Source organism: Pecten maximus, chromosome 19 (genome assembly GCF_902652985.1).
Source record: "Pecten maximus chromosome 19, xPecMax1.1, whole genome shotgun sequence".
NCBI classification, from domain to species: Eukaryota; Metazoa; Mollusca; class Bivalvia; order Pectinida; family Pectinidae; genus Pecten; species Pecten maximus.
This window is the reverse complement of record NC_047033.1, coordinates 29,303,532-29,330,020: the sequence shown is the minus strand read 5'-3', so window position 1 is coordinate 29,330,020 and position 26,489 is coordinate 29,303,532. Positions and strand designations below refer to the sequence as shown.

Here is a 26,489-nt window from a genome sequence, read left to right as displayed (position 1 = left end):
GACTGTGCCGTCTTCTAAGTACATAAAACATAATATTCATCGCCATTTCCAGTAATGATGGTTTAATGATGCCCCCAACCATCTTTAAATATCTGTGATTTAATTAAGCTTTAGTGAGCCGCTAATCATTGATTAGCGTTAATGAACGTTTGTGCCACGTCATAACTTTGCAAATGAGGTCATGACATTTAATAAAGGTTTAATGAAGGTTAAATTCATAATTATCTTTTAATGAACGTTCGAACAACCGGCCCCTGATATTTGGCTTGTAGCATGCTCTGATGAAGGACTAGGAAGTTTGTTCAAATGAATGACTTTGTCCATGATTTAAGTTTGGAAGACTTAAACTGGCCAGAATATTTAAAAGACTCCTTTACAAATAACAGCGTGGCCCCGATATCTTATGTCTGGTGTGTGATACACATTTTCTTAATTACGTTAATGTATAAAAAGGATCACTTGATAGCAGGTGAGCGATTCAGGCCCATTGGGTCTTTGTTTTGTCCATAACCTGTTTTGGTTCTGCATTTAGTTGTTAAGTTTATACTCAAGTATGTATAGTTTTTAGTCAAAATTGCAGCAGTTATTTTGGTATTTTACAAATGTTTGATTTTATTTTTAGCAAAAGAAATGGCTATTTCGACGCATAAGCTAATATATGAGACACAAGAAGAATCTATAGCAGCATTCATAGACTGTAACGTGGATCCTGTACCAAACAGTATTGAATGGAAAAGAGACAAAAGACCACCACCAGAGAAAAGAGTTGTTATTGACAATCATAAATACTTTTCTGGTGTGGAAGCGCCTACACTTGTGATAAAAAAACCAAACATACCAGTGGATGAAGGTCACTACCAATGCACGGCAGAAGCCAATGGAAAATCAGTGGATGGCGATGTTGTACAACTTCAAGTGTGTAAGTATACATTTGTATATTACATCTGGGTGAAATTTCAAAAATCTTCTCCTCAAGACCCAAATAAGGTAGAATCAAGTCATAGATGGAAGGGTCTTAAGGTGCTTTATCAAAATTTTGATGGTATGGACATGTTGGCCCTGACTGAAACCCTTGGGTGATGGGAGGGGCCAAAAAGGGTCAAATTAACTGAAATTTCAAACATCTCCTCAAGACCCAAATAAGGTAGAATCAAGTCATAGATGGAAGGGTCTTAAGGTGCTTTACCCAAATTATGTTTTTCATTACCCTGGACTCGCACGTTTGTCGTTTGCCCCTTGAGAAGGGTTAAGCTTTACTATAATTCATATAGGGAAATCATATTTTAAACTATCATTTGTTGGATTTGCTGTTGAAATACAACTAGCAATTCTAGCTGATAGATTAGCGGGGCAAAAAGGATCAAATTGACAGAAATATTTCAAAACTTATGTGACTGTCAAGGCCAATGGGCCTCTTATTAGGAATTCTGGTAATACAGGTAGAACTGACCTACCTGTTAACTGGCTGTTTATAAATTATTTTTCCAACAGTTGCTGTCGAACCAGGAGTGAGCAGAGCAAACACCATCATACCAAGGTCAGTTGATGAGGTTATAAACTGAAATATCACGGATAGCAATTAAAATCTATAAAGATGTGTATTTATTGTGGCAATTTTCAATGGTAGTTATATCTCAAATAATAAAATCATAAAACACGACGTATCCTGAAAACAAACATTATTTTTGTTAAGGTTTTTAATAACAACACAGTATTTTCATAATCACTGAAAAACAGCATATGTTTCGTTCCATAATCAATGGTTTTATTTACAGTATTTGATATTGTGTTTCTTTTTTTTCTATTACAGCCATTCGTCCATGACAGAGCATGAACTGAACCAGCCAACACCAGGTATTAATTTTTATTCTTTTCTTCCATACACATTCACTGGGGTGATATGAAATTGGACATACACATTCGTAATTTGCTCGGTCAACCATACACACCCGACGCTTAAGTGATATAAAATTGGACGATGAATATAAAAAGATAAGGTCATCATCATCAGATAGTCGGCTGTTCAGATCGTCCTTCTTCGTTGTCAATGGTTCTTTGTCTGCATATGCACATCAATAAAAAAATTATTGTTGCTATTTTCTGAAAAGGACTGCATACCTCTCGAGGGTCAAATGTTGACAAACTGGAGATCTCCAGTTTGAGGACTTGCATATGCTGATGGGCGGGGCTAAAATGGGTCAAATTGACTGAAATTTCAAAAATCTTCTTCTCTACTATCAGATATTATAATCAAACACTCTTCATAAATGAAAGGGTCTTAAGGTGCTTTAGCAAAATTGTGAATTTTATGACCCTGGGGTCTCATGTTTGCCACTCGGGAGGGAGTAAACTTTAATATAGTTTATGTAGGGAAATCACATTTTTGAAAATTATTTCTTGGATTTCTATTGGGATTCATTCTAGCTTGGTTAACATTATTAGTATGGGAGGAAAGCTTAATGGTTTCCACATGTTGGCCCCGACTGACCCTTTAAACTGATGGGTTGGGCCAAAAAGGGCCAATTAAATTAACTGAAATATATTTCAAATCTCAGGTGACTGTTAAGGCCTATGGCCCTCGTTTTATTTATTAGCTCATCGTAGCGTCCAGCGTCTGCTGTCCGTCCGTCAACAATTGACTTCTACTTCATAACCCTTATTGGAATTAAACAAAACTTGACTGGTAGCATCGTTAAGGTTTGGGGATTTAAAATTGTTCAAATGGTGGGGCTTACCCTGCGGGGGCCTGAGATCAGGGGCCAAAGGGGGTCGATTTGGCTGAATTGATATAAACGACTTCTTCTCTGAAACTAAGCAATGGATATCGTTCATAGATGTCTGGTAGCATTGTTATAGATTTGGAATTCTTATTTGTACAAATAGTGGGGCTGACCCCCCGGGGGCCTGAGGGCGGGCCAAAGGGGGTAATTTGTCTAAATTTATATAAACGACTTCTCTGGAATTAAAGAATGGATATCACTCATATTTAACTGGTAACACCCCTATGAGGTAGGGATTCAAAACTGTACAAATAGGGTGCTGCCCCCCGTGAGGGGAGGGGGGGGGGGGGGGCTTAGGGGAAGGGTCAAAAGAGGTCCATTTGGCAATATTGATATTAACAACTTCTATTGGACTGAGAAATGTTTGACATTTATATTTTAGTGGTAAAATCCCTAGGTAGCTGGGATTTTAATTCATACAAATGATGAGGCTGACCCCAGGGGCCTTAGGGACAGGTCAAATAGGATCAATTTGCCTTTAATATTGCTATAAACAAATTTCAGGAAGTACAGTAATCAATAGATATCACCAATATTTCACTGGTAGCATCCCTAGGGGGTTGGGATTCAAAATTCATTAAATGGTCCAGCTGACTTATGGGGGGCTAAGGAGCACAGCCAAAATGGAGCAAATGGCTATATTGATATGAATGACTTTTTCTCTGGAACTAATCAATGAATATCACTCATATATGACTGGTAGCATTTTTAGTTGATTCGAAAAGCTACAAATTGTGCGGATGACCGCAAGGGTGCTGAGGAGCGGTGCCTAAAGGGAGCACTTTTGCCATATTGCTATAAACTTTTTGTATTTTGACACCGTTGAGATTCCCACCCCATAAACAGATATAGCATTGCTGGGCACCAAGAGATAAACGCAATCCTGTTGCGAAAAAAAAAACCTAGGGTCTTTTCAACCTCTAGGGACTTACTTCTTAACAATTTCTTCCAAATAATAAACATACCCAGGGACCTGATATTGGGTTTGTAGCTTGCTGGGATGAAGGGCTACCAAGTTTGTTCAAATGAATGACCTTGATCTACATTCAAGGTCATAGGTCAAATACACTGAAATATTTGAATGACTTCTCAATAACCAAGAGGCTCAGGGAGTCCATATTGGGTCTGTAGCATGCTGGGGTGAAAGGATATCAAGTTGGTTCAAATGAATGATCTTTACCTACATTCCGGTCAGGGGTCAAATAGGCTAAAATCTTTAAATGACTTCTCAATGACCAAGAGGCTCAGGGACTTGATACTGGGTCTGTAGCATGCTGGGGTGAAGGGATATCAAGCTGATTCAAATGAATGACCTTGCCGTACATTGAAGGTCACATGGGTCAAATAGGATAAAATCTTTAAAGGACGTCTACTCAATAACCAAGAGGCCAAGGGACTTGATATTGGGTTTGTAGCATGCTGGGATGAAGGGATATCAAGTTGGTCAAAATGAATTATCTTGACTTTCATTCAAGGTCACAGGGGTCAAAAAGGTTAAAATCTTTAAAAGACTTCTCAATAACGAAATGGCTAAGAGACTTGATATTAGGTCCATAGTATGCTGTGGTAAAGGGCTACCAAGTTTGTTCATATGGATGACCTTAACCGTGGGTTAAATATGCTAAAATCTTTTGCACAAGTTCTTGATAACCAAAAGGCTAACAGACCTGATATGGGGTTTTAAGCATTCTTTGGTAAAGGGTTATAAAGACTGTTCAAATGATTGACCTTGACCTTAATCCAAGGTCACAAGGGTCAAATATGCTAAAATATATTAAAACTCGCAGGTGACCGTTAAGGCCCAGTGGCCTCTTCTTTGGTTATTTTTTTGGAACCATCGAGATGCCGGCCCTCTGGCCTCTTGTTTAAATATATATATATAATTTTGGTTGCCATGGTAACCTAGCCAGTATACACAGGTTTTGTGTGCTAGCTAATGTCTCATTAGTCCTTAGATGTTCAAACTTGCTTAAGTGATGGAACTTATTAATGTCTACTTTCTAAGAACCGTTGCCAGGGAAATATTAAGATATTTTCTCATTAGGCTGAATATTACATATACATGTACACGTTTTTTGGAGGGTAGCAAATACAACTGTGCTATGCCATGGTGGCAAATGAGAGGTAGCGGGGTATTAGTTGACTTACAGTTCTAGTTTGTATTTGCTATTTTCCTGTAGACCTCTAATATATAACTTAAGACAGGTGAAATGTGAAGGTTCATGCCCTAAAATTATATTATAGGTAGTTTTGAGGATGGAAAGTATAACAGCATCAATGATTATCAAACTGTTTTTGGGCTTTTGTGCTAATAATCAAATCTCTCCAAGAGATAATACTTCTGATGGTATTATAGATGGGATCCAAATGGGATTTAAAATTTTTTGGTCAGTCCGAAATCCAAGATGGCTAATGGCAACCATTTTGAAAAAATACTCATTTTAAACGTCTTCTCCAGTTCCACTGGTATCATTGAGTTTAAAACTGGTTTGAATGTTAAGGAAGGGGAGTCAACAAAATTTTGTTATCTTTCAAACCTGATAACAACTTTTGCATGGCAGCCATGGTAGCCATTTTGTAACATGATTGCACAACCATGGTTTTCATATTTCAAAACTTCTTCTCAAGTTCCACAAGTGTGATCCAGCTCTATTTTATCTGAAATAATTGAGATGGCCCTGACCAAGTACTTTTATTTTTCGGGTTAGTCCAAATCAATCATGGCAGCCATCTTGAAAAACTCATTTTAAACTTCTTCTCAGCCTCCACCGGTACCTGTGGGATACAGCTCAAATTTGTCTGAAATAATCCTGAGGTGGTCTCTATCAAAGGTTGTTATTTTCGGAGTGGGTCAAAATCGAAGATGGCCGTTATCTTAGAAAACACCATTTAATTTTTTTTCTTGTTTCACCGATGTCATTGAGTTGGAAATTGGTAGGAATGAGCTCAATCTTGCTTGCCTGAAATGATCCTGAGATGGTCCTAAGTGTTGTTATTTTGTGGGTTGGTTAGAAATCCCAAATGGCTGCCGTGGCCAACAGTACCACACTACTTGCTACTGAGTATGCATGCTACAATAGTACAAGGGTATTTAGAGTCCGATGGTCATTAAGGCCAACAGGCCAGTCTAGCTGTTGTAGATGGGGTTTGAAACAAAGTTTTTTTTTGCCAGTCTACATCATAAATTTGAAATGAAACCATGAAGTAAAATAAGACAACATTACAAATCTATGTAACTCACTCGTGATTTTATACCAAATGCTACAGTGAAGTCCAACCCTTTCTTTTATGTCTGGCTTCCTTCTTCATTTCTGTTATCGTTATTCTTACTCAATCTTATCAATACAAATCTTTGTAAATTAAACAGTTTAAGTATGAACTTGAAGCATATATCCATCGGCATTGTTTATTGTACTTTAATGAGGTCAATGAGATTTCAGGGTCAAAGGTCAACTGTGTACAAAATTTCCAACACCATCTTGTCCAGAACATATATTTTGAACACTATTAGATAACTTGATGAAGCATATATGCAGGATCAACAGGCATTGTGCATTGTACTTTAATTATGTCAGTTTAACTGTCATTTCTATAGTTAGAATGCTGAATATTGGATAATGAGATACTATATCGTTTGTCTACAGCCATGCATGCTTCTGTCGACCAAGGTAGCCAGATGTCGTTTAAAATACCAGAAGACATTGATTTAAACAGACAAAAGTCAAAAGAAGATGTTTCTGATGAATTTGAAAGAGTTACTCATGCCAAAAAACGAGCGAAGACAGGAGAATTTGGAAAAGGTAAGTTCAAACATCCTACCTGTAGGACTGAGCTCTAACTTACCTAAAATTATCCTGAGAAGGTCCTGACCAAGTGTTGTTATTTTTCGGTCAGTCAGTATTCCAACATGACCACCATGGCAGCTATCTTCAAAAACTCATTTTAAGCTTCATCTCCAGCTCCATTAGTACCATTGAACTGAAAATTGGTGGGAATGTTAAGGAAAGGGAGCTAAAAAGGTGGTGTTATTTTTTGCCCTCGTAAAAACACTATTGACATGGCAGCCACGTTGGCCATTTTGTAGCAAGTTCCACCAGTGGAATTCAGCTCTATAACATTCCTGAAATTATCCAGAGATGGTCCTGGAGAAGTGTTGGTATTTGTGTGGGTTGGTCCAAAATCCTAGATGGCCATTTTTTTCTCAAAATATGGTTGCTATGGCAACTGATCACAATAAACAGGTTTTCCGATAAGAACCATAACTTTAAGTTTGTCCGGACAACTCCTTCTAAACCGAAGAGCAGATTTCAACGAAACTTCACACAAATATAGAGAACCACGTATAGATGTGCATGCCATTTTCTTTTTCTCAAAATTATGGTTACTATGGCAACTTTTCACTATAAACAGGTTTTCCGATATGGACCATGTCTCTAAGTTTGTCCGGACAACTCCTCCTAAACCGAAGGGACGATTTCAATGAAATTTCACACAAATACAGAGGACCATATGCAGATGTGCATCTCACTTTCTTTTCCTCATAATTAATGTTGCTATGGTAACTGTTCACTATATCACTGGGTTATCTTAATTAGCCTCTAATTAAGAGTTCCAATTTACCATTGACTCGTGCGGATTGCGGGGATATAAGTCAGCCATCATGGCGACAGTTCTAGTTTTTATCTATTCATTTAAAACAAAGTCTCAAAGTTACACAATAGTCTTAGATGTGTAATCAATGTGTTTTGAATAGACTTGATATGTACACAAATAGTAGCTGTAATTGTTATTTAAAGGTAGTCAATGTAATAAAATATCGGACAAATAATAGTGAGCTAGCGGATACATTCCTTAAAGGATTTTCATCAAACTTACCACACTAATTAAGGAACATAATATCTCGTACAATTAGATTTAGGGTTAAAGGTCAAGATCAAGTTTACTATTTTTAGAAAATCATTGTCAGGGTTCTAGCACCTTTATTCTTTAACAATGGGATTTTTATTAAACTTTTAAGACACTCGTGAAGGACAATACTATCTTAAACGAGCTAGATTTATAGTGTGGTATGTAAGGTCAAGATCACTGCTACTGTAGTATTTTCAGAAAATCCCGGTTTTATTTGATTTCATATTTCAGTGAAGTCAAAATACTAGGACTGCAATGTCTTGTATTACTACATTAAAATCAGTTTCAAGCTAATAGTATACTTTTGATTTTCCAAAGCAAAGATGGGAGGGACGACTGAAGTTTTCCTCTTCATTTGTCTGTGTTTAACATGGTCACCATTACTATCTTAGAAAATCAGTGCTCTACCAGATTCATTTTTAGCTGTCCCTCTGGCGTCCGCGTCGGCGTCCCACCCCAAAACTTTAAAGTTTTTGAAAAGCTTGTAAGTCCAAAAGTATACATCAGGCCCTTCTAAGTTGATTGATGCACTCATAAGAGGTCTAGGAGTGATGTTATGGCAATATCATGTAGAAAAAAAATAGTTTTTTTTTTTTTTTTTTTTGCGCATTTTACGATTTTGTAGACATAACTTTTTTTTTGCACCAGAACTCATTTTAAAGTTTTTTGAAAGCTTGTAACTCTAAAAGTATACACCTCATGCCCTTCTAAATTGGTTTATACATTCATTAGAGGTCTACGAGTGATGTTATGGCAATATCATGCAGATGTGATTTTTTCGCATTTTACCATTTTGTGGACAACTTTTTTTTGCACCAAAACTCACTTTAAAGTTTTCGGGGAAAGTCCAAAAGTCCATACACCTATCACCCTTCTAATTGGTTTATGCATTCATTGGAGATCCAGGAGTGATGCTGTGGCAAATCATGCCAAAAAATTGTCATTTTGGCATTTTACTATTTAGTGGACTTACTTTTTTTGACACAAAAACTCAATTTAAAGACTTTGGGGGTTAGTGTTAAAAAGCGTGTAAGTCCAAACCCTTCTTATTCGGTTTATACATCCATTAGAGGTCTAGGAGCGATTTTATGTGACATACAATTTCAAAATGACATGCTTAAACATACATAAAAAATGAATGCATAGTGTGATTGCTGCCGCCAGTGAGCTTTTGCAATCATTGATTGCACTTGTTAGCTCACCGGTTACGAGTAACCGACAGCTAATGCTCTCACCCTGGCGTCCGCGTCATTAAGGTTTTGGAAAGCTTGTAAGTCCAAAAGTTTACACCTCATGCCCTTCCTAGTTTGTTTATACATTCATTAGAGGTCTAGGAGTGATGTTATGGCAAATCATACAGAAAAAAAAATTGTGATTTTTTCGCATTTTATCATTTTGTGGACTTAACTTTTTTTGCACCAAAACTCACTTTAAAGGTTTCAGGTCAGTTTTTGGAAAGTTTGTAAGTCCAAAGATATACACCTATCATCCTTCTAATTTTGTTTATACATTCATTAGAGATCCAGGAGTGATGCTGTTGCAAATCATGCAGAAAAAAATTGGCATTTTGGCATTTTACTATTTAGTGGACTTACTTTTTTTGACACAAAAACTCACTTTAAAGATTTTTGGGGTTAGTTTTGAAAAGCTTGTGCTAATGCTGTCACTCCGTCGTCCACCTCGGTGTCCCATCCCAAAACTTTTTTGGGATCAGTTTTTGGAAAGCTTTTAAGTCCAAAAGTATACACCTCACACCCTTCTAATATGGCAAAATCATGCAGAAATTGTTTTCGATTTTTTCGCAATTTACCATTTTGTGAACTTAATTTTTTTAAGCACCAAATTTCACTGTAAAGTTTTTGGGGTAGGTCCAAAATCATGCTCAAACACCCTTCTAATTTTGTTTTGGCATTCATAAGATGTCCAAGAGTGATGTTATAGCAAAATCATGCAAACAAATGTGATTTGTTTTGCCATTTGACCATTCAGTGTCACCAAAACCTACTTTAAAGGTTTTGGGGTAAGTTTTGGAAAGCTTGTAAGTCCACACCCTTCTTATTTGGTTTATACATCCATTAGAGGTCTAAGCGATATTATGTGACGTACAATTTTAAAATGACATGCGTATACATACATAAAAATGAGTGCATAGTGTGATTTCTGCCGCTGGTGAGCTTTCGCAATCATCGATTGCACTTGTTACTTTACCTGCCAGAAGAGCAAGTGAGCTTATGCCGTTGCACGGCGTCCGCCATCCGTCCATCGCCGGCGACATTTTTTTACATTTAAACAACTTATTTTCAATAACCAGGATGCCCAGATGCCTCAAATTTGGCCTGTAACATGCTTAGATAGCGTGCTACCAATTTTGTGCAAATGAATGACCTTGATCTACATTTAAGGTCACATGGGTCAAATGGGCTAAACTCTTTAAACAACCTCTCAAAAGCCAAGCGGCTGATGAACTTGCTATTAGGTCTGTACCATGCTTGGTTAAAGCGCAACTAAATCTGTTCAAATGTATGACTTTGACCTACATTCAATACCACGGGTCAAATAGGTTTAAATCTTAAAACAATGATTTTTCGTAAGCTAAGAGGATCTGAGACCTGATATTAGCAACTGAATGACCTTGACCTATATTAAAGGTGACAAGGGTCAAATATGCTGACATCTTTAAAGGACTTCTCCTTAATAACGGAGATGCCCAGATACCTGATAATGGGTCTGTAGCATACTGGGGTAAAAGGCAGCCAACTAGGGTAAAATGAATGACCTTGACCATGATTTAAGTTTTTGTTTTAAGGGTCTTTGCTAGAAAATCTTTGTCAGCACTCGAGCGACTTCATTCCTTAATGGATTTTGATCAAACTTCTCAAAAATGCTATAATAGCACTGATTAGATGTATATAATATTAATGACATACTAAACAAAATTATTCTTATAAATGCATGTACATGTACAAACTTTATATTTTTACTTTGCAGGAAGCGTAATAATATGTATAGATATATCGCCTGCCAGTAATTCATCAGAACCATCTTCGTTACATCTGGCTGAAGAGTTCAAACATTATCTGTTAGATGGTGGAACTATTCAATTAACTGACGAATCACAAACAGTGTTACATGTAGACAAAGAAGCTAGTTTCAAGATAACACCACAAGCTGCTGCTAAAGATGGTAAGAAAAAAAAATAATTATATGATAAACATTAGATGACGAGATATCGAATTAGATATTATATTTCAAGAACTACAAAGAATATATTACAGTATGTTTTTGCTTTGTAGTAAGTTGTTCATATGTAGCACAGGGATCATCTATATGATTATGGCCATACTATGGAAGGCGAAAGGGGACAAATTTTGAACATTGCAATTTTATGGATTCTATGAAAAGTATTAGGCCCACATTGCATGCCTCACAAGGTCTGGCTCTGACACACAGTGATGGACACACGGTATGGAATGATCGAGACACACAATTCAATGATGAAAACACAGCCTTGAACCAGACACAGACTTTCATTTGAAACAAAGCCCGAGCCCATGCACATTTTCAGAATTGACACACGCATGTGGGTTAATGTTGCGTCCCGTTTTGTTGCTCATTAGTGTATTCATGTAAAATATACATTGTTGTACATTGTTGCAACTTGTACATTCCAATGACGTCACATTGTTTACAGATCCCGCGTTGTCTGCACTGCCTGACTTCATTCTGTGTTTTTTAATGTTTTTGTTAGTTTTCTGATAATTCAATTGATCAGGTATGATTAAACAACCCCAATCAATATGAGGTGTGATTGTAATTTTAAGTTTAAACCGCATGTTGCGAAAAATACTTCAACTTTCACTTTGTCAGTGCATTCGTGATCGCAGCTTCGATCGGCTGTCATGGCAACGACGAGGACGGTGGTTTCATCACAGTGACGAATTTACAAACTTGCATGTGTACAGCCAAAAACTTCTAACTATACCTTATGTCTTTGGAAATCATCTGTAAATAATTAATTGAATTAATTACGATCCATTGCATTCGTTTATTAACGTTTGTTCGTTTCTATATGCCGATTTCGATACTTAAAACACTGAAGAGTTCCAATATTGGAGAATGAACATTAACACTTGCTCTATGAATCGTCCTAGAGCACCCGACTACCCTAAATCAATACTTATGAAACAGGTACGAGCGTGAAGGTAATTGTATGAGAGCAACAAAAAGTCCTGTACATTCTTACGAAAATGACAAACATCGTCAAAATTACTTAAAAAGTAGTCAATTAATCGGCATTTCTTCAATTAACACCAGTTTATAACGCCTTTATGTAACCATACTTGAATAAATAGAAGAATGTACAGCACTTTTTCTCGGTTTCTTAGCACGATGAATAAGTGTATCATATTTGTTTGTACGACAAAATACGTTGGTCGGGTGCTCTGGCCATATTTACCGACCAAGTGTTAATGTAGTCCTTCGTGCCGGTCACGTGACCACGCGAGAACACGAGGAACGACGAAAACATTCCGATAAAGATGTTGGACACCTAACATTAAAATCCGATCAAAAAAACAAACAGAACTAACCGGGAAATCATTAGATATTGAATTTATATTAAAACATGATGTTTTTTGTTCTTTTTAATTATAAATGCAACATTAACCCACATGCGCACAGTTCAGACCCCATAGTAACACAAAGACACTCATGCAGTAAGGTGATGGACACAAAGTCCGAAATGAGACGCACAGTCCAAACCAAGAAACACAGCAAAACCGAGTCAGGCAGTCCAAACCGAGTCAGACAGTCCAAACCAAGAAACACAGCAAAACCGAGTCAGGCAGTCCAAACCGAGTCAGGCAGTCCAAACCGAGTCAGGCAGTCCAAACTGAGTCAGACAGTCCAAACCGACACACAGTCCGAACCAAGACACACAGTCCAAACCGAGACATATTGTCCAAACAGAGACATACAGTCCAAACCGAGACACAGTCTGAAACAAGACACACAGTCTGAACCGAGACACGGGGTCCGAACCGAGACACACAGTTCAAACCGAGACACACAGTCTGAAACAGGACACACAGTCCGAACCGAGACACACAGTCTGAACCAAGATATACAATCCAAACCGAGACACACAGTCTGAAACAGGACACACAGTCTGAACCGAGACACACAGTCTGAACCAAGACACAGTCCAAACCGAGACACGTGGTCGGAACCGAGACACACAGTCTGAACCGAGACACACAGTCTGAACCGAGACACAGGGTCCGAACAGAGACACACAGTCTGAACCGAGACACACAGTCTGAACCGAGACACAGGGTCCGAACAGAGAAACACAGTCCGAACAGAGACACACATCCCAAATCAAGACACACAGTCCAAACCAAGAGACACAGTCCAAACCGAGACACACATTCTGAACCGAGACACACAGTCTGAACCGAGAAACTCAGTCCAAACTAAGCCACACAGTCTGAATCAAGATACAGACCGTAGCGCATAGATCCTGGATCCGAAGCACTTTCCAGGAATGCTTGATGTCTCGTAGAGATTCAGTATCGAAAGTCACTGTTCCTCTTTCATAGAGTTCAACTCCTATGATCTTTAGGACCCTATATCAGAGATACTGTTGCCCTGCATATATCAATATGTCTTCTGTTTATAAATTAGTTGATTGCTGTTTATTTTGTATTCATTAACCCATTTACATGAGACTGCATCATGTAAATATTCAGTTCACAACAATCCACACAACGTGAGTCATGAGCTGAACAGTCAAAGTCAAAGGTCAGGGTAATTAGGTTCAAATGTCAAGTACATAAAAATCTTCTGAAAGCATGCAGTGTCGACCGATGTCATGGTCAACTGAATTTTAGCTGAAGAACAGTTCCAAAGTGCAAAGTCTCTTTACAACATGTTTGCAAATTTATTTTTACGGGTATTTGGGAAATTTGTGCAGTTTTTTCTTTCGTACAAACTGGACATTTTTGGGACTTCAAATTTTATAAAACAATTTTCTGGTAAATGTTACACAAACATCAGCAAATGCATTTTATCATATAAATATGACAATATACATTAAATATACAACAAACTATCATTGAATATGGGATCAAATCATCTGCTTATGGTGTGTTGGTGTTATGTTAGAGCTGATACATATATTACTATAGTCACACACTTACAAGGTAGTTTTCTTGTCAAGAGTAATATCAGTATTAAAAGGTCAGATGACCATTAAAAGGAAGACAGCATAAACTCATTACTTATATAACGCTATCAGCATGATTTTACCATGCAGATGACAGATTATGCGTAAGACATCTATATAGATATACACAAGACAATGAGACCTGTGTCAGATTGTGTGTAAGACATCTATATAGATATACACAAGACAGTGAGACCTGTGTCATATTTTGATATAGATATACACAAGACAATGAGACCTGTGTCAGATTATGTGTAAGACATCTATATAGATATACACAAGACAATGAGACCTGTGTCAGATTATGCGTAAGACATCTATATAGATATACACAAGAGATTGAGACCTGTGTTGGATTGTGTATAAGACATCTATATAGATATACACAAGACAGTGAGACCTGTGTCGGATTGTGTATAAGACATCTATATAGGTATACACATGACAGTGAGACCTGTGTCAGACTGTGTATAAGACATCTATATAGATATACACAAGACAGTGAGACCTGTGTCAGATTGTATATAAGACATATATATAGATATACACAAAACAGTGAGACCTGTGTCGGATTGTATATAAGACATCTATATAGATATACACAAGACAGACCTGTGTCAGATTGTGTATGAGACATCTATATAGATATACACAAGACAGTGAGACCTTTGTCAGATTGTGTATAAGACATCTATATAGATATACACAAGACAGACCTGTGTCAGATTGTGTATGGACATCTATATAGATATACACAAGACAGACCTGTGTCAGATTGTGTATAAGACATCTATATAGATATACACAAGACAGTGAGAGACCTGTGTCAGATTGTGTATGAGACATCTATATAGATATACACAGGACAGTGAGACCTGTGTCGGATTGTATATAAGACATCTATATAGATATACACAAGACAGACCTGTGTCAGATTGTGTATGGGACATATATATAGATATACACAAGACAGTGAGACCTGTGTCAGATTGTGTATAAGACATCTATATAGATATACACAAGACAGTGAGACCTGTGTCGGATTGTGTATAAGACATCTATATAGATATACACAAGACAGTGAGACATGTTTAAGACATGTATAATATACTCGTATAGTACATTGTCAGTAGTATGCGACTATATATATATGTTGAGTGTTATGTCACCAAATATGTCCAGATTAAACACATTTGTCTCCATATTACATCAGCAAAGTAATGAATCTTTCTTCAAACAAATACCTTACATACATGTTGTTGTTTTTTTTTTATTTTATAGAACACCATATTTTTGATATCATTTAATCAATGTGTATTTTGTTGATCAGGTTTTCCGTATGTGAACATCAGCCATGGTGAGTTCACTGTTCCCATCGAGAAAACAGCCATCATCCAAACCTACGTCATAGCATCACCAGAGGCTACTTCAATTCAGTGGTATAAAGTAGAAAATGATAACCACATTCCAATAGAAATAGACAATGAAAGATACTTTGCAGGTTCTATTATATCCCCCACATTGATTATCCGTGAGACAAACACTGATGATCAAGGATGGTACCAGTGCTCAGCTACCAATAGTAAAGGAACTGGTTGGAGCAACATGTCGGTTCTGTCTGTACAACCTGGTAAGTATGATTTAATTTTATAATGCAATGTTTAAATTACAACAGTGTTAATCATTAATCCAAGGGGAGTTTTAATTTTTCGTCAAATTTTGAAGTAAATATTTCGTGGTATGGCATTCTGGTCAAGCAATTATTAACCGATCTAAGTGATACTTGTAGTATTTTATCATCATGATATGTAGTTGTGCTTACAGGAAGGCATTTTGATTCAAATATTTTTCTTTGAAACTTTATAGGCTCTAGTGCTTTGTGGTATTTTGATTAGACAAGTGACCTTGCATTTCAGTACTTATTTTTACCTGGTACAATACTACATTTCTTATTGACATGGGACACTCGTATATTGTTTCGCCCCATGCTATGGATGCATGGTGCACAGTATCCTTCACTGCTTGTCACTGAACTTATCAAGGTTCACCTAGGAGATATATGGGGATGTGTCAACGATGACTTTCATTTTGACCTACAATCTTACATCAATGAAAAATCTTTTCTAATCTGATCTCCAAATCTATACATTCAGCAGGTTATTAGCTCACCTGGTCGAAGGCTTATGCCATACCGTGGCATCCGTCTGTCGTCCGTCCGTCGTCCATCCGTTCGTCAACAATTGACTTCTTATTCATAACCACTTATCGGAATTTGACCAAATTTGGTCAAAAGCATCCCTATGGGATGGGAACTCAAAATTGCACAAATGGTGAGGCTGATCCCGCGGAGGTCTTAGGGGCAGGGATTCAAAATTGAACAAATGATTGGGCTAACCCAACTGGGGGCTGAGGGGCTGGGTCAAATTTGGTCAATCTGGCCAAATAATATAAACAACTTCTTCTCTGAACCCTGACCCCAAAGGGATGCTCATATTTGACTGTGAGCATCCCTTTGGGGTCAGGATTCAAAATTGTAAAAATGGTGGGGCTCATCCCTCTTGGGGCTGAGGGGCGGGGCAAAACGGGGTCAATTTGGCTGTATGATATAAACAACTTATCTGAAACCAAGCAATAGATATTGCTCATATTTGACTGTGACCATCCCCTTGGGGTAAGGATTCAAAATTGTACAAATGATGGGGCTCATCCCTCTGGTGGCTGAGAGGCAGGGCGAATCGCCTGAATGATATTGATATGGATATTGCTCATATTTGACTGTGATCATCCGTTTAGAGTCGGGATTCAAAATTGTACAAATTGTGGGGCTGACAATGCCTGGAGGCTGAGGGGCGGGGTCAAAAGGGGTCAATTTGACTAAATTATAAATAAAAAAACTTCTACTCTGAAACAAAGCAATGGATATTGCTCATATTTGACTGTGAGCATCTCTTCGGGGTCAGGATTCAAAATTGTACAAATGGTGGGGGCTTACCCCGGGGTCAATTTGGTTAAAATGATATAAACAACTTCTTCTCTGGCTGTATGTAAGTGATGAATATCATCCATACCTGACTGGTAGCATCCCTAAGGCTTCAGGATTCAAAAGGCTAGGAGGCTGAGGGGCGGGGCCAAAAGTGAGCAATTTGGCCATATTGCTATAAACACTTTTTTGTAGTGTTGAAAGTGTTGGGATTCCCACCCTATAACCATATATGGCATCGCTGGGCACCATAAGATAACGACAATCATGTTGTAGAAATAGGTCCTTGGGTCTTTCCCCACCCCTAGGGACTTGGTTATTTTAAACACAATAATGTTGAAGAAACAATCCTTTGGGTCTTAAATTTCCACTCCCCGAGGGAGACTTGACTGCGTTTCTGGGTTTTATCTTTAAAACAGTTCATGAGGTCCCTTCCCCATAACTCTATATATAGCGGTGTTAGACATTAAAAAATAAAGCTATTAGCAAATTGAACATGAACATATTTTGACATTTTGTCAAATCCAATCAGGTGAGCGATACAGGCCCTCTGGACCTCTTGTATATGATTATTAAGGTGTTGGTGTTCCTTTTGCAAATGTATAGATTAGGAGATCAGATCAGAACAGACTTTTCATTGATGATGGTTATAGGTCAAAATGAAAGTCACCTATGCATGTACGTTTGATAAATGCCACTGCCCCTTAATCTCCTACATGAAGGTGAACCTTAATAACTTTAATGACATGCAGTGTAGGAGATAACCTAAGAGGTATGATATGTAGGATGTTCTAACATAAAATGATTGTACACGTGTGACAACAGACAGATAACCTTAGAGGTATGATATGTAGGATGCTCTAACATAAAATTATTGTAAACTTGACAACAGACATAGATAACCTAAGAGGTATGATATGTAAGATGTTCAAACATAAAATGATTGTAAACATTTGAAAACAGACATAGATAACCTAAAAGGTATATGTAGGATGTTCTAACATAAAATGATTGTACACGTGTGACAACAGACAGATAACCTAAGAGGTATGATATGTAGGATATTCTAACATAAAATTATTGTACACGAGTGACAACAGATATAGATAACCTAAGAGGTATGATATGTAGGATGTTCTATCATAAAATGATTGTACAAGTGTGACAACAGACATAGATAACCTAAGAGGTATGATATGTAGGATGTTCTAACAAAAAATGATTGTACACATGTGACAACAAACATAGATACTCTAAGAGGTATAATATGTAGGATATTCTGACATAAAACGATTGTACACGTGTGACAACAGGCATAGATAACATAAAAGATTTATTTTAAGGCACTGTTGTTGCTGCGAGTGAAGACGTTGCTGCTGTGAAGGAAGATGTTGATGCTGTGAAGGAGGATGTCAGCGCCATGAAACAATCTTCATCCACAAATGGAGGTATGATAGATTCTGGGGCTAGGGTGTTGGTAATATATCTGAAGAACTACAAAAAACATGAAATTTTTGAGGCTCGAGATTACACCATGTTCTTTGCCCTGAAGGTACTAAGATAACATGCCATCAGTATTTTTTGGTCCTTAATTGTATCATAACTATGACAAATTTATAAGGTATATCTGTAGCGAGGTTTAGGAGGGTTATTTCTGTCTGTCTCCTGTCTGTCTGTCTGTCTGCTTGTCCGTCTGTACTCACTCAAGTATATGTGTGAGTTGCATTAACAGTTCATCCTTCAGAAGTCAGAAATAAAGGCAACAGTTTTTAGCTCGCCTAACCAGAAGGGCTGCTGAACTTGCGCCATGGTGCGGCGTCGACATCAAGCGTCCGTCAACAGTTGCATCAAATCACTACTTGTCAAAAAGGCGTGAATAGACTTGAACCAAAAGATCATTAGGGGAATTAAGGAAAATAGATTTTGCATAAATGGTGGCTGTGACTCCCCTCGGGCCTGAGGGGCGGGGCCCAATAATGGAAATAGAGGTCAATCATATAAATCACTTATTGTCACAAAGTACTCAATTGATTTGAACTAAATTTAGTCAGAAACATCCTTGTGGAAGGGGAACATATTGCAAAACAAATGGATTTGGTTTATACTTGGTGGAAACCATAGTTGGAAGATGCATCAAAAACTTCAAATATTTTTGCCCTTATTACTGATATATCCAGGTGAGTGGTGTTTGCCTTTTAGGCCTCTTGTGTTTGTTTACCCCAAACATCATGACGTCAGCATACATGTGTGTTTTACAAACCGAAAAAAATAGGATAGATTAGGACAATTACAGAAATCATATCAAATCTTTGAACTCACAAGTTGTATCTGTCCATTTGTCCATCCAAAATTTTGTAGGAAGAATCAGGAAAACCCAAGCTTTACAAGATAAAGGATAAAAGCCCACTTCAGAAATAGAAAGGCCTTATACAAGATATTTTGTGAACCCTTGAACTAACACAGTTCATATTTACACCATAACATCAAAACACCAAGCTATGAAAATCAGATCTAATTTTAATTTTAAGGTAAAACGGTCAAAGGTCACACTTGAAAACGCAGTTACATGTTTCGCAGCATACCTGTATAGGCAGAAATTCATTATCAATGTAGCGCTCAGATGAAAAGTCAAATATTGCTGGGCTCTGTCTGATGTGTCAGTACTCTTACTATAGTTCTGTCTATATTAAGCTGATCATGTGGATTATTGGCAAGGATTCCGGGTATTGATAATTATTTCAGGATTTACCCAAATTGTAAAAGTCTTGTCTTTCACAAAGAAAATAAAAATACATTCAATTAAGCTCTGTTCTGGTTCTTAATCCTTGTGAAATATCTAATACTAGATCCTTGTGTTTTACAGGAAGGAATCCTAAGTTGAGAGTTGTGATAGGTGAGTCTGCTAAAGGATGTTGGACATTAAGATATTTTTTTATGGAAGAGAGGTCCAGGAAACCATCCATATCAACACAAACTTCATCAATGATATGACATCAGCTTGTGAAATATTTGAAACATTAATGTTTGTGTGTTAAAGACCACACAAAATAATTGATTGTGTATAAACAATGACAATCTCTTTAATCATCCATCAAAGGTCATGACCATATGTTACCTGATACGTCATGTAGTTACTGTGGCTGACTGATGGAAGTAGAGGGTACGCAATGAGTAGGTTCTGGTATATGGTATTTATTTCACTTATTAGCTCACCTGTTCCAAAGGACCAAGGTGAGCTTTTGCCATACCGTAGTGTCCGTCTGTCGTCCGTCCGTCAACAATTGACTTCTTCATAACCACAGATCAGAATTTGACCAGATTTGGTCAGAAGCATCCTATGGGGTGGGGACTTAAAATTGTACAAATGGTAGGGCTGACCCCCAGGGGTTTGAGGGGCGGGGCCAAAATGGGTCAATTTTTATAAACGACTTTTTCTCTGAAACTAAGTAAAGGGTATTGCTCCTTTTTGCCTGATAACATAACTATGGGGTGGGGATTCAAAATTGTACAAATGGTGGGGATGACCCTCCAGGGGGCTGAGGGGTGGAGCCAAAAGGGGTCAATTTAACTAAATTGATATGAACAACTTTTTCTCTGAAACAGCTCATATTTAACTGGTAGTATCCTTTTGGGTAGGGATTCAAAATTTCATAAAGGAAAGAACTGTTTATTGTTTCATATCTCATACAATCAATCCTGGTGAGCGATACAGGCCCTCTGGGTCTCTTGTATTAAATTTTATTTCATTTTGGAGAGATATGTATTTGAAATACATATATAGCTATTTAAATAAATATCTCTAATGTTTAATAATAAGAAATATCTTACATATATATCTGAATAAGAAATAAGTCTTGTGATTTAACATGAAAATTATTACTTCGGTAATTTTAAAAGTAAAATTATAATTTAATCAGAAATAATAAAGTCTTTATCTTTTTTATTACAGAAACAACAAGATTAACAACCGTTGATCAAACCTCAAAACCAGAGGTGATCTCTACACAAGCCTTGGAAGACGCTAAAGAAATGATCAGAAAGAACAGCATTGTCCTCATCAAGGGTGCCTCAGGGGATGGGAAGACTTTGATGGGTTACCAACTGTTGAAGTGGCTTATGGACGGCGATAATAAGGATGCTGGACTCTCAAAGGATCCTGTCCAGCTTTACAGCATGGCCAAATGGGATAAAATTGTTGAACCAAACACACAATTAGCTGTATATATTGATGATGTTAGTGGGGAAATCGCTGAAGAATTGAAGAAAAGGGAAGTCTCCATTAAGTCGAGATTTTGTGGGAAACTCAATAATAGATCAAACTGTTTGATACTAAATGTTCGAGATGAAATTTTCAAAAGCACACAATTACTTTCATGTGAATTCTTCGAACAAAATATCATTGATTTGAGAGGTAAAAACTGCATAAAAATCGCAGAAAAAAAACTTATTTTAGAAAGTTATGTCCGAGAAATTAAAACCTTTCCTATTGGAAAGGAATCTGAAATAATCAAACTTGACCCAGATATAGGATTTCCACAGTGTTGTCGACTTTATAGGGATGTTCCCAGCTTACAAAAAGAGGGGGTTCATTTCTTCAAACAACCATTTCATTTCATGGAAACAACTTTGGAGAAATTACCAAAGGAGCACTTTTCTGCTCTTCTGTTTCTCTTCCTCAATGAGGGGAGAGTAAAGAAAGGTGATTTAGATCCTAAAAACAGTGAAAGTGTTGACAAGAAAAAGCTTGATGAAGCTTTCCAGGGAATTAAACTTGATCATGCAGACAAAATCAGATCTCTGCAGAAAAGTTTAAATGTAATGTTTGGATCTCTGGTTGCAAAAAGAAAATATCCTTTTCACAATTTTGATGATGATGATGATGATGATGATGATGTATTTTACCAATTTTGTCATGATTCTGTTCAGGACACAGTTGCCCTTATGTATGGCAAAGACACAAAAATTGGGTTTATAGAAAATTGTCCACGAAAGTACCTCCACTATATATCAACATCAAAATCCACCGCTAACAAAATAGTTATAAAACCTAGTAGTGAACACATGTATAAACGTTTGGTCAGAGAGTGTGAATCTTATGTCGGACGTGAAAAGGACCATAGATTATCTGACTATATAGTTAGATTAGACATATGGACAGACATGTTTTTTCTACAGGGATTTATTCGTTGGCTAAGTGGTCAGAATGATGAACAAAACTTATGCCACTTGGTAAAATGTGCGTTGTTCAATGGAGCATGCTCTACTGGTTCAGAACATCATGCCTTATATCTCCTTTCTGTGGGTATCACACCTGACAATGAGACGCCGTTTAGTGTAGTGAAGGGTGGGAGTGTACAACTACTGCGTCAACTGCTGAAGTATGACGTCATTCCTACAGCGAGGGCAGACAGGTCACGATCATCATATTATACTGAGAATATCAATGTCCTACACGAGGCGTGTCTGTTTAAGAGAGAAGAGATGGTGACCATGTTGTGTGACACTTACCCAGACTTGGTACACCAGACTGATAACAGGAGACACAGCACGCTCCATCTTATGGCACTGACAGGAAACGTTGGTCTATTTCAGACAGTGGAGAGAATGGTACTTAAGTCCTTGTATAGAGATAAAGTACAACATAAGTGTGAGACAGAAGATGGTCATGTGGTACATAGGAGTTGTGTGTGTGGACAGTACATGTCACAGTTAGAGGACGATGACGGGTGGACAATATTACATCTTAGTTGTAGAGAGGGACACAGGGAGCTTAGTTTATACCTGTGTCTGTGTTACCCAGCACTAACTACAGCTGTAGATATCGACGGGTATACAGTATTACATCATAGTTGCAGTCAGGGACACAGGGAGCTTAGTTTAGAGCTGTGTCAGTTGTATCCAGCACTAACTACAGCTGTAGATAACAACGGGAAGACAATATTACATGAGAGTTGTAGTCAGGGACACAGGGAGCTTAGTATAGGGCTGTGTAAGTCCTACCCAGCACTAACTACAGCTGTAGATAACAACGGGAAGACAATATTACATTATAGTTGTGAGGAGGGACACAGGGAGCTTAGTTTAGAGCTGTGTAAATTGTATCCAGCACTAACTACAGCTGTAGATAACGACGGGAAGACAATATTACATTATAGTTGTATGATGGGACACAGGGAGCTTAGTTTAGAGCTGTGTAAGTTGTATCCAGTACTAACTACAGCTGTAGATAACAAAGGGGAGACAATATTACATGATAGTTGTGAGAGGGGACACAGAGAGCTTACTTTAGAGCTGTGTAAATTGTATCCTGCACTAACTACAGCTGTAGATAACGACGGGAAGACAATATTACATCTTAGTTGTAGAGAGGGACACAGGGAGCTTAGTTTATACCTGTGTCTGTGTTACCCAGCACTAACTACAGCTGTAGATATCGACGGGTATACAGTATTACATCATAGTTGCAGTCAGGGACACAGGGAGCTTAGTTTAGAGCTGTGTCAGTTGTATCCAGCACTAACTACAGCTGTAGATAACAACGGGAAGACAATATTACATGAGAGTTGTAGTCAGGGACACAGGGAGCTTAGTATAGGGCTGTGTAAGTCCTGCCCAGCACTAACTACAGCTGTAGATAACAACGGGAAGACAATATTACATTATAGTTGTGAGGAGGGACACAGGGAGCTTAGTTTAGAGCTGTGTAAATTGTATCCAGCACTAACTACAGCTGTAGATAACGACGGGAAGACAATATTACATTATAGTTGTATGATGGGACACAGGGAGCTTAGTTTAGAGCTGTGTAAGTTGTATCCAGCACTAACTACAGCTGTAGATAACAAAGGGGAGACACTATTACATGATAGTTGTGAGAGGGGACACAGAGAGCTTACTTTAGAGCTGTGTAAATTGTATCCTGCACTAACTACAGCTGTAGATAACGACGGGAAGACAATATTACATCTTAGTTGTAGAGAGGGACACAGGGAGCTTAGTTTATACCTGTGTCTGTGTTACCCAGCACTAACTACAGCTGTAGATATCGACGGGTATACAGTATTACATCATAGTTGCAGTCAGGGACACAGGGAGCTTAGTTTAGAGCTGTGTCAGTTGTATCCAGCACTAACTACAGCTGTAGATAACAACGGGAAGACAATATTACATGAGAGTTGTAGTCAGGGACACAGGGAGCTTAGTATAGGGCTGTGTAAGTCCTACCCAGCACTAACTACAGCTGTAGATAACAACGGGAAGACAATATTACATTATAGTTGTGAGGAGGGACACAGGGAGCTTAGTTTAGAGCTGTGTAAATTGTATCCAGCACTAACTACAGCTGTAGATAACGACGGGAAGACAATATTACATTATAGTTGTATGATGGGACACAGGGAGCTTAGTTTAGAGCTGTGTAAGTTGTATCCAGCACTAACTACAGCTGTAGATAACAAAGGGGAGACAATATTACATGATAGTTGTGAGAGGGGACACAGAGAGCTTACTTTAGAGCTGTGTAAATTGTATCCTGCACTAACTACAGCTGTAGATAACGACGGGAAGACAATATTACATCTTAGTTGTAGAGAGGGACACAGGGAGCTTAGTTTATACCTGTGTCTGTGTTACCCAGCACTAACTACAGCTGTAGATATCGACGGGTATACAGTATTACATCATAGTTGCAGTCAGGGACACAGGGAGCTTAGTTTAGAGCTGTGTCAGTTGTATCCAGCACTAACTACAGCTGTAGATAACAACGGGAAGACAATATTACATGAGAGTTGTAGTCAGGGACACAGGGAGCTTAGTATAGGGCTGTGTAAGTCCTGCCCAGCACTAACTACAGCTGTAGATAACAACGGGAAGACAATATTACATTATAGTTGTGAGGAGGGACACAGGGAGCTTAGTTTAGAGCTGTGTAAATTGTATCCAGCACTAACTACAGCTGTAGATAACGACGGGAAGACAATATTACATTATAGTTGTATGATGGGACACAGGGAGCTTAGTTTAGAGCTGTGTAAGTTGTATCCAGCACTAACTACAGCTGTAGATAACAAAGGGGAGACAATATTACATGATAGTTGTGAGAGGGGACACAGAGAGCTTACTTTAGAGCTGTGTAAATTGTATCCTGCACTAACTACAGCTGTAGATAACGACGGGAAGACAATATTACATCTTAGTTGTAGAGAGGGACACAGGGAGCTTAGTTTATACCTGTGTCTGTGTTACCCAGCACTAACTACAGCTGTAGATATCGACGGGTATACAGTATTACATCATAGTTGCAGTCAGGGACACAGGGAGCTTAGTTTAGTGCTGTGTCAGTTGTATCCAGCACTAACTACAGCTGTAGATAACAACGGGAAGACAATATTACATGAGAGTTGTAGTCAGGGACACAGGGAGCTTAGTATAGGGCTGTGTAAGTCCTACCCAGCACTAACTACAGCTGTAGATAACAACGGGAAGACAATATTACATTATAGTTGTGAGGAGGGACACAGGGAGCTTAGTTTAGAGCTGTGTAAATTGTATCCAGCACTAACTACAGCTGTAGATAACGACGGGAAGACAATATTACATTATAGTTGTATGATGGGACACAGGGAGCTTAGTTTAGAGCTGTGTAAGTTGTATCCAGCACTAACTACAGCTGTAGATAACAAAGGGGAGACAATATTACATGATAGTTGTGAGAGGGGACACAGAGAGCTTACTTTAGAGCTGTGTAAATTGTATCCTGCACTAACTACAGCTGTAGATAACGACGGGAAGACAATATTACATCTTAGTTGTAGAGAGGGACACAGGGAGCTTAGTTTATACCTGTGTCTGTGTTACCCAGCACTAACTACAGCTGTAGATATCGACGGGTATACAGTATTACATCATAGTTGCAGTCAGGGACACAGGGAGCTTAGTTTAGAGCTGTGTCAGTTGTATCCAGCACTAACTACAGCTGTAGACAACCGTGGGTATAATTGTCTACATTATATAGCCAGGTGGACAACAGATGTAGGCATGTTCACTAAGTGTGAACGTCTCGTAAAACAGTACATAGAGACAACAGGAGGTAAATATGACATCACGACCATACTTACTAATGACGGTAAATCTGTTTTAGACCTGGCAAAGGAACGGACAGAGTGGTGGGAGTTAGATCACCCATTATATGACCATCTTGTCACAGTGTTTACTAAATAAAAGAAATGAATGTTTATACTTCTGTTCAGTAACTTGTGTAACATGATGAGTATGTAAAAAGGAATGAACAGAACACTGAGGAAACCTTTTGTAGGACCATCTTGTCAAGATTATTTGTAAATAAAAGTTCTTAGAAATATTCACACTTACTTCTTTACCTTCTGTGCATTAACTTGTATAACATGGTGCAGATTTAAACAAAGACATGCAAAGTTGAAAAAAAAAAAGTTTATTTACATCATCGTTCACAAAAACAAACAACAGTTGCCAATTGTATAAGTTTTCTTCGGCGATGGGGGGGGGGGTGTCCTCAGGTAGGTCCGAGTGAAAGGAAGGTGGTGATACTAATAACCGCCTGGTAGGGCCCAACACAGAC

General features: G+C 38.0%; 1 protein-coding gene across 1 annotated transcript in view; it reads left to right on the top strand.

Annotated features, from left to right (window-relative positions):
* LOC117317510 overlaps positions 1-26,113 on the top strand; it is a 64,561-nt gene extending 38,448 nt beyond the window's left edge. The window contains exons 6-15 of the mRNA XM_033872325.1: positions 623-919; positions 1,492-1,537; positions 1,811-1,854; positions 6,425-6,580; positions 10,677-10,871; positions 15,245-15,544; positions 18,238-18,342; positions 19,758-19,787; positions 20,844-22,564; positions 25,964-26,113. Coding sequence (XP_033728216.1) covers positions 623-919; positions 1,492-1,537; positions 1,811-1,854; positions 6,425-6,580; positions 10,677-10,871; positions 15,245-15,544; positions 18,238-18,342; positions 19,758-19,787; positions 20,844-22,564; positions 25,964-26,113 — 3,044 coding nt within the window. The remainder of the gene's footprint in view (positions 1-622; positions 920-1,491; positions 1,538-1,810; positions 1,855-6,424; positions 6,581-10,676; positions 10,872-15,244; positions 15,545-18,237; positions 18,343-19,757; positions 19,788-20,843; positions 22,565-25,963) is intronic.
* Positions 26,114-26,489: the final 376 nt, after the last annotated feature.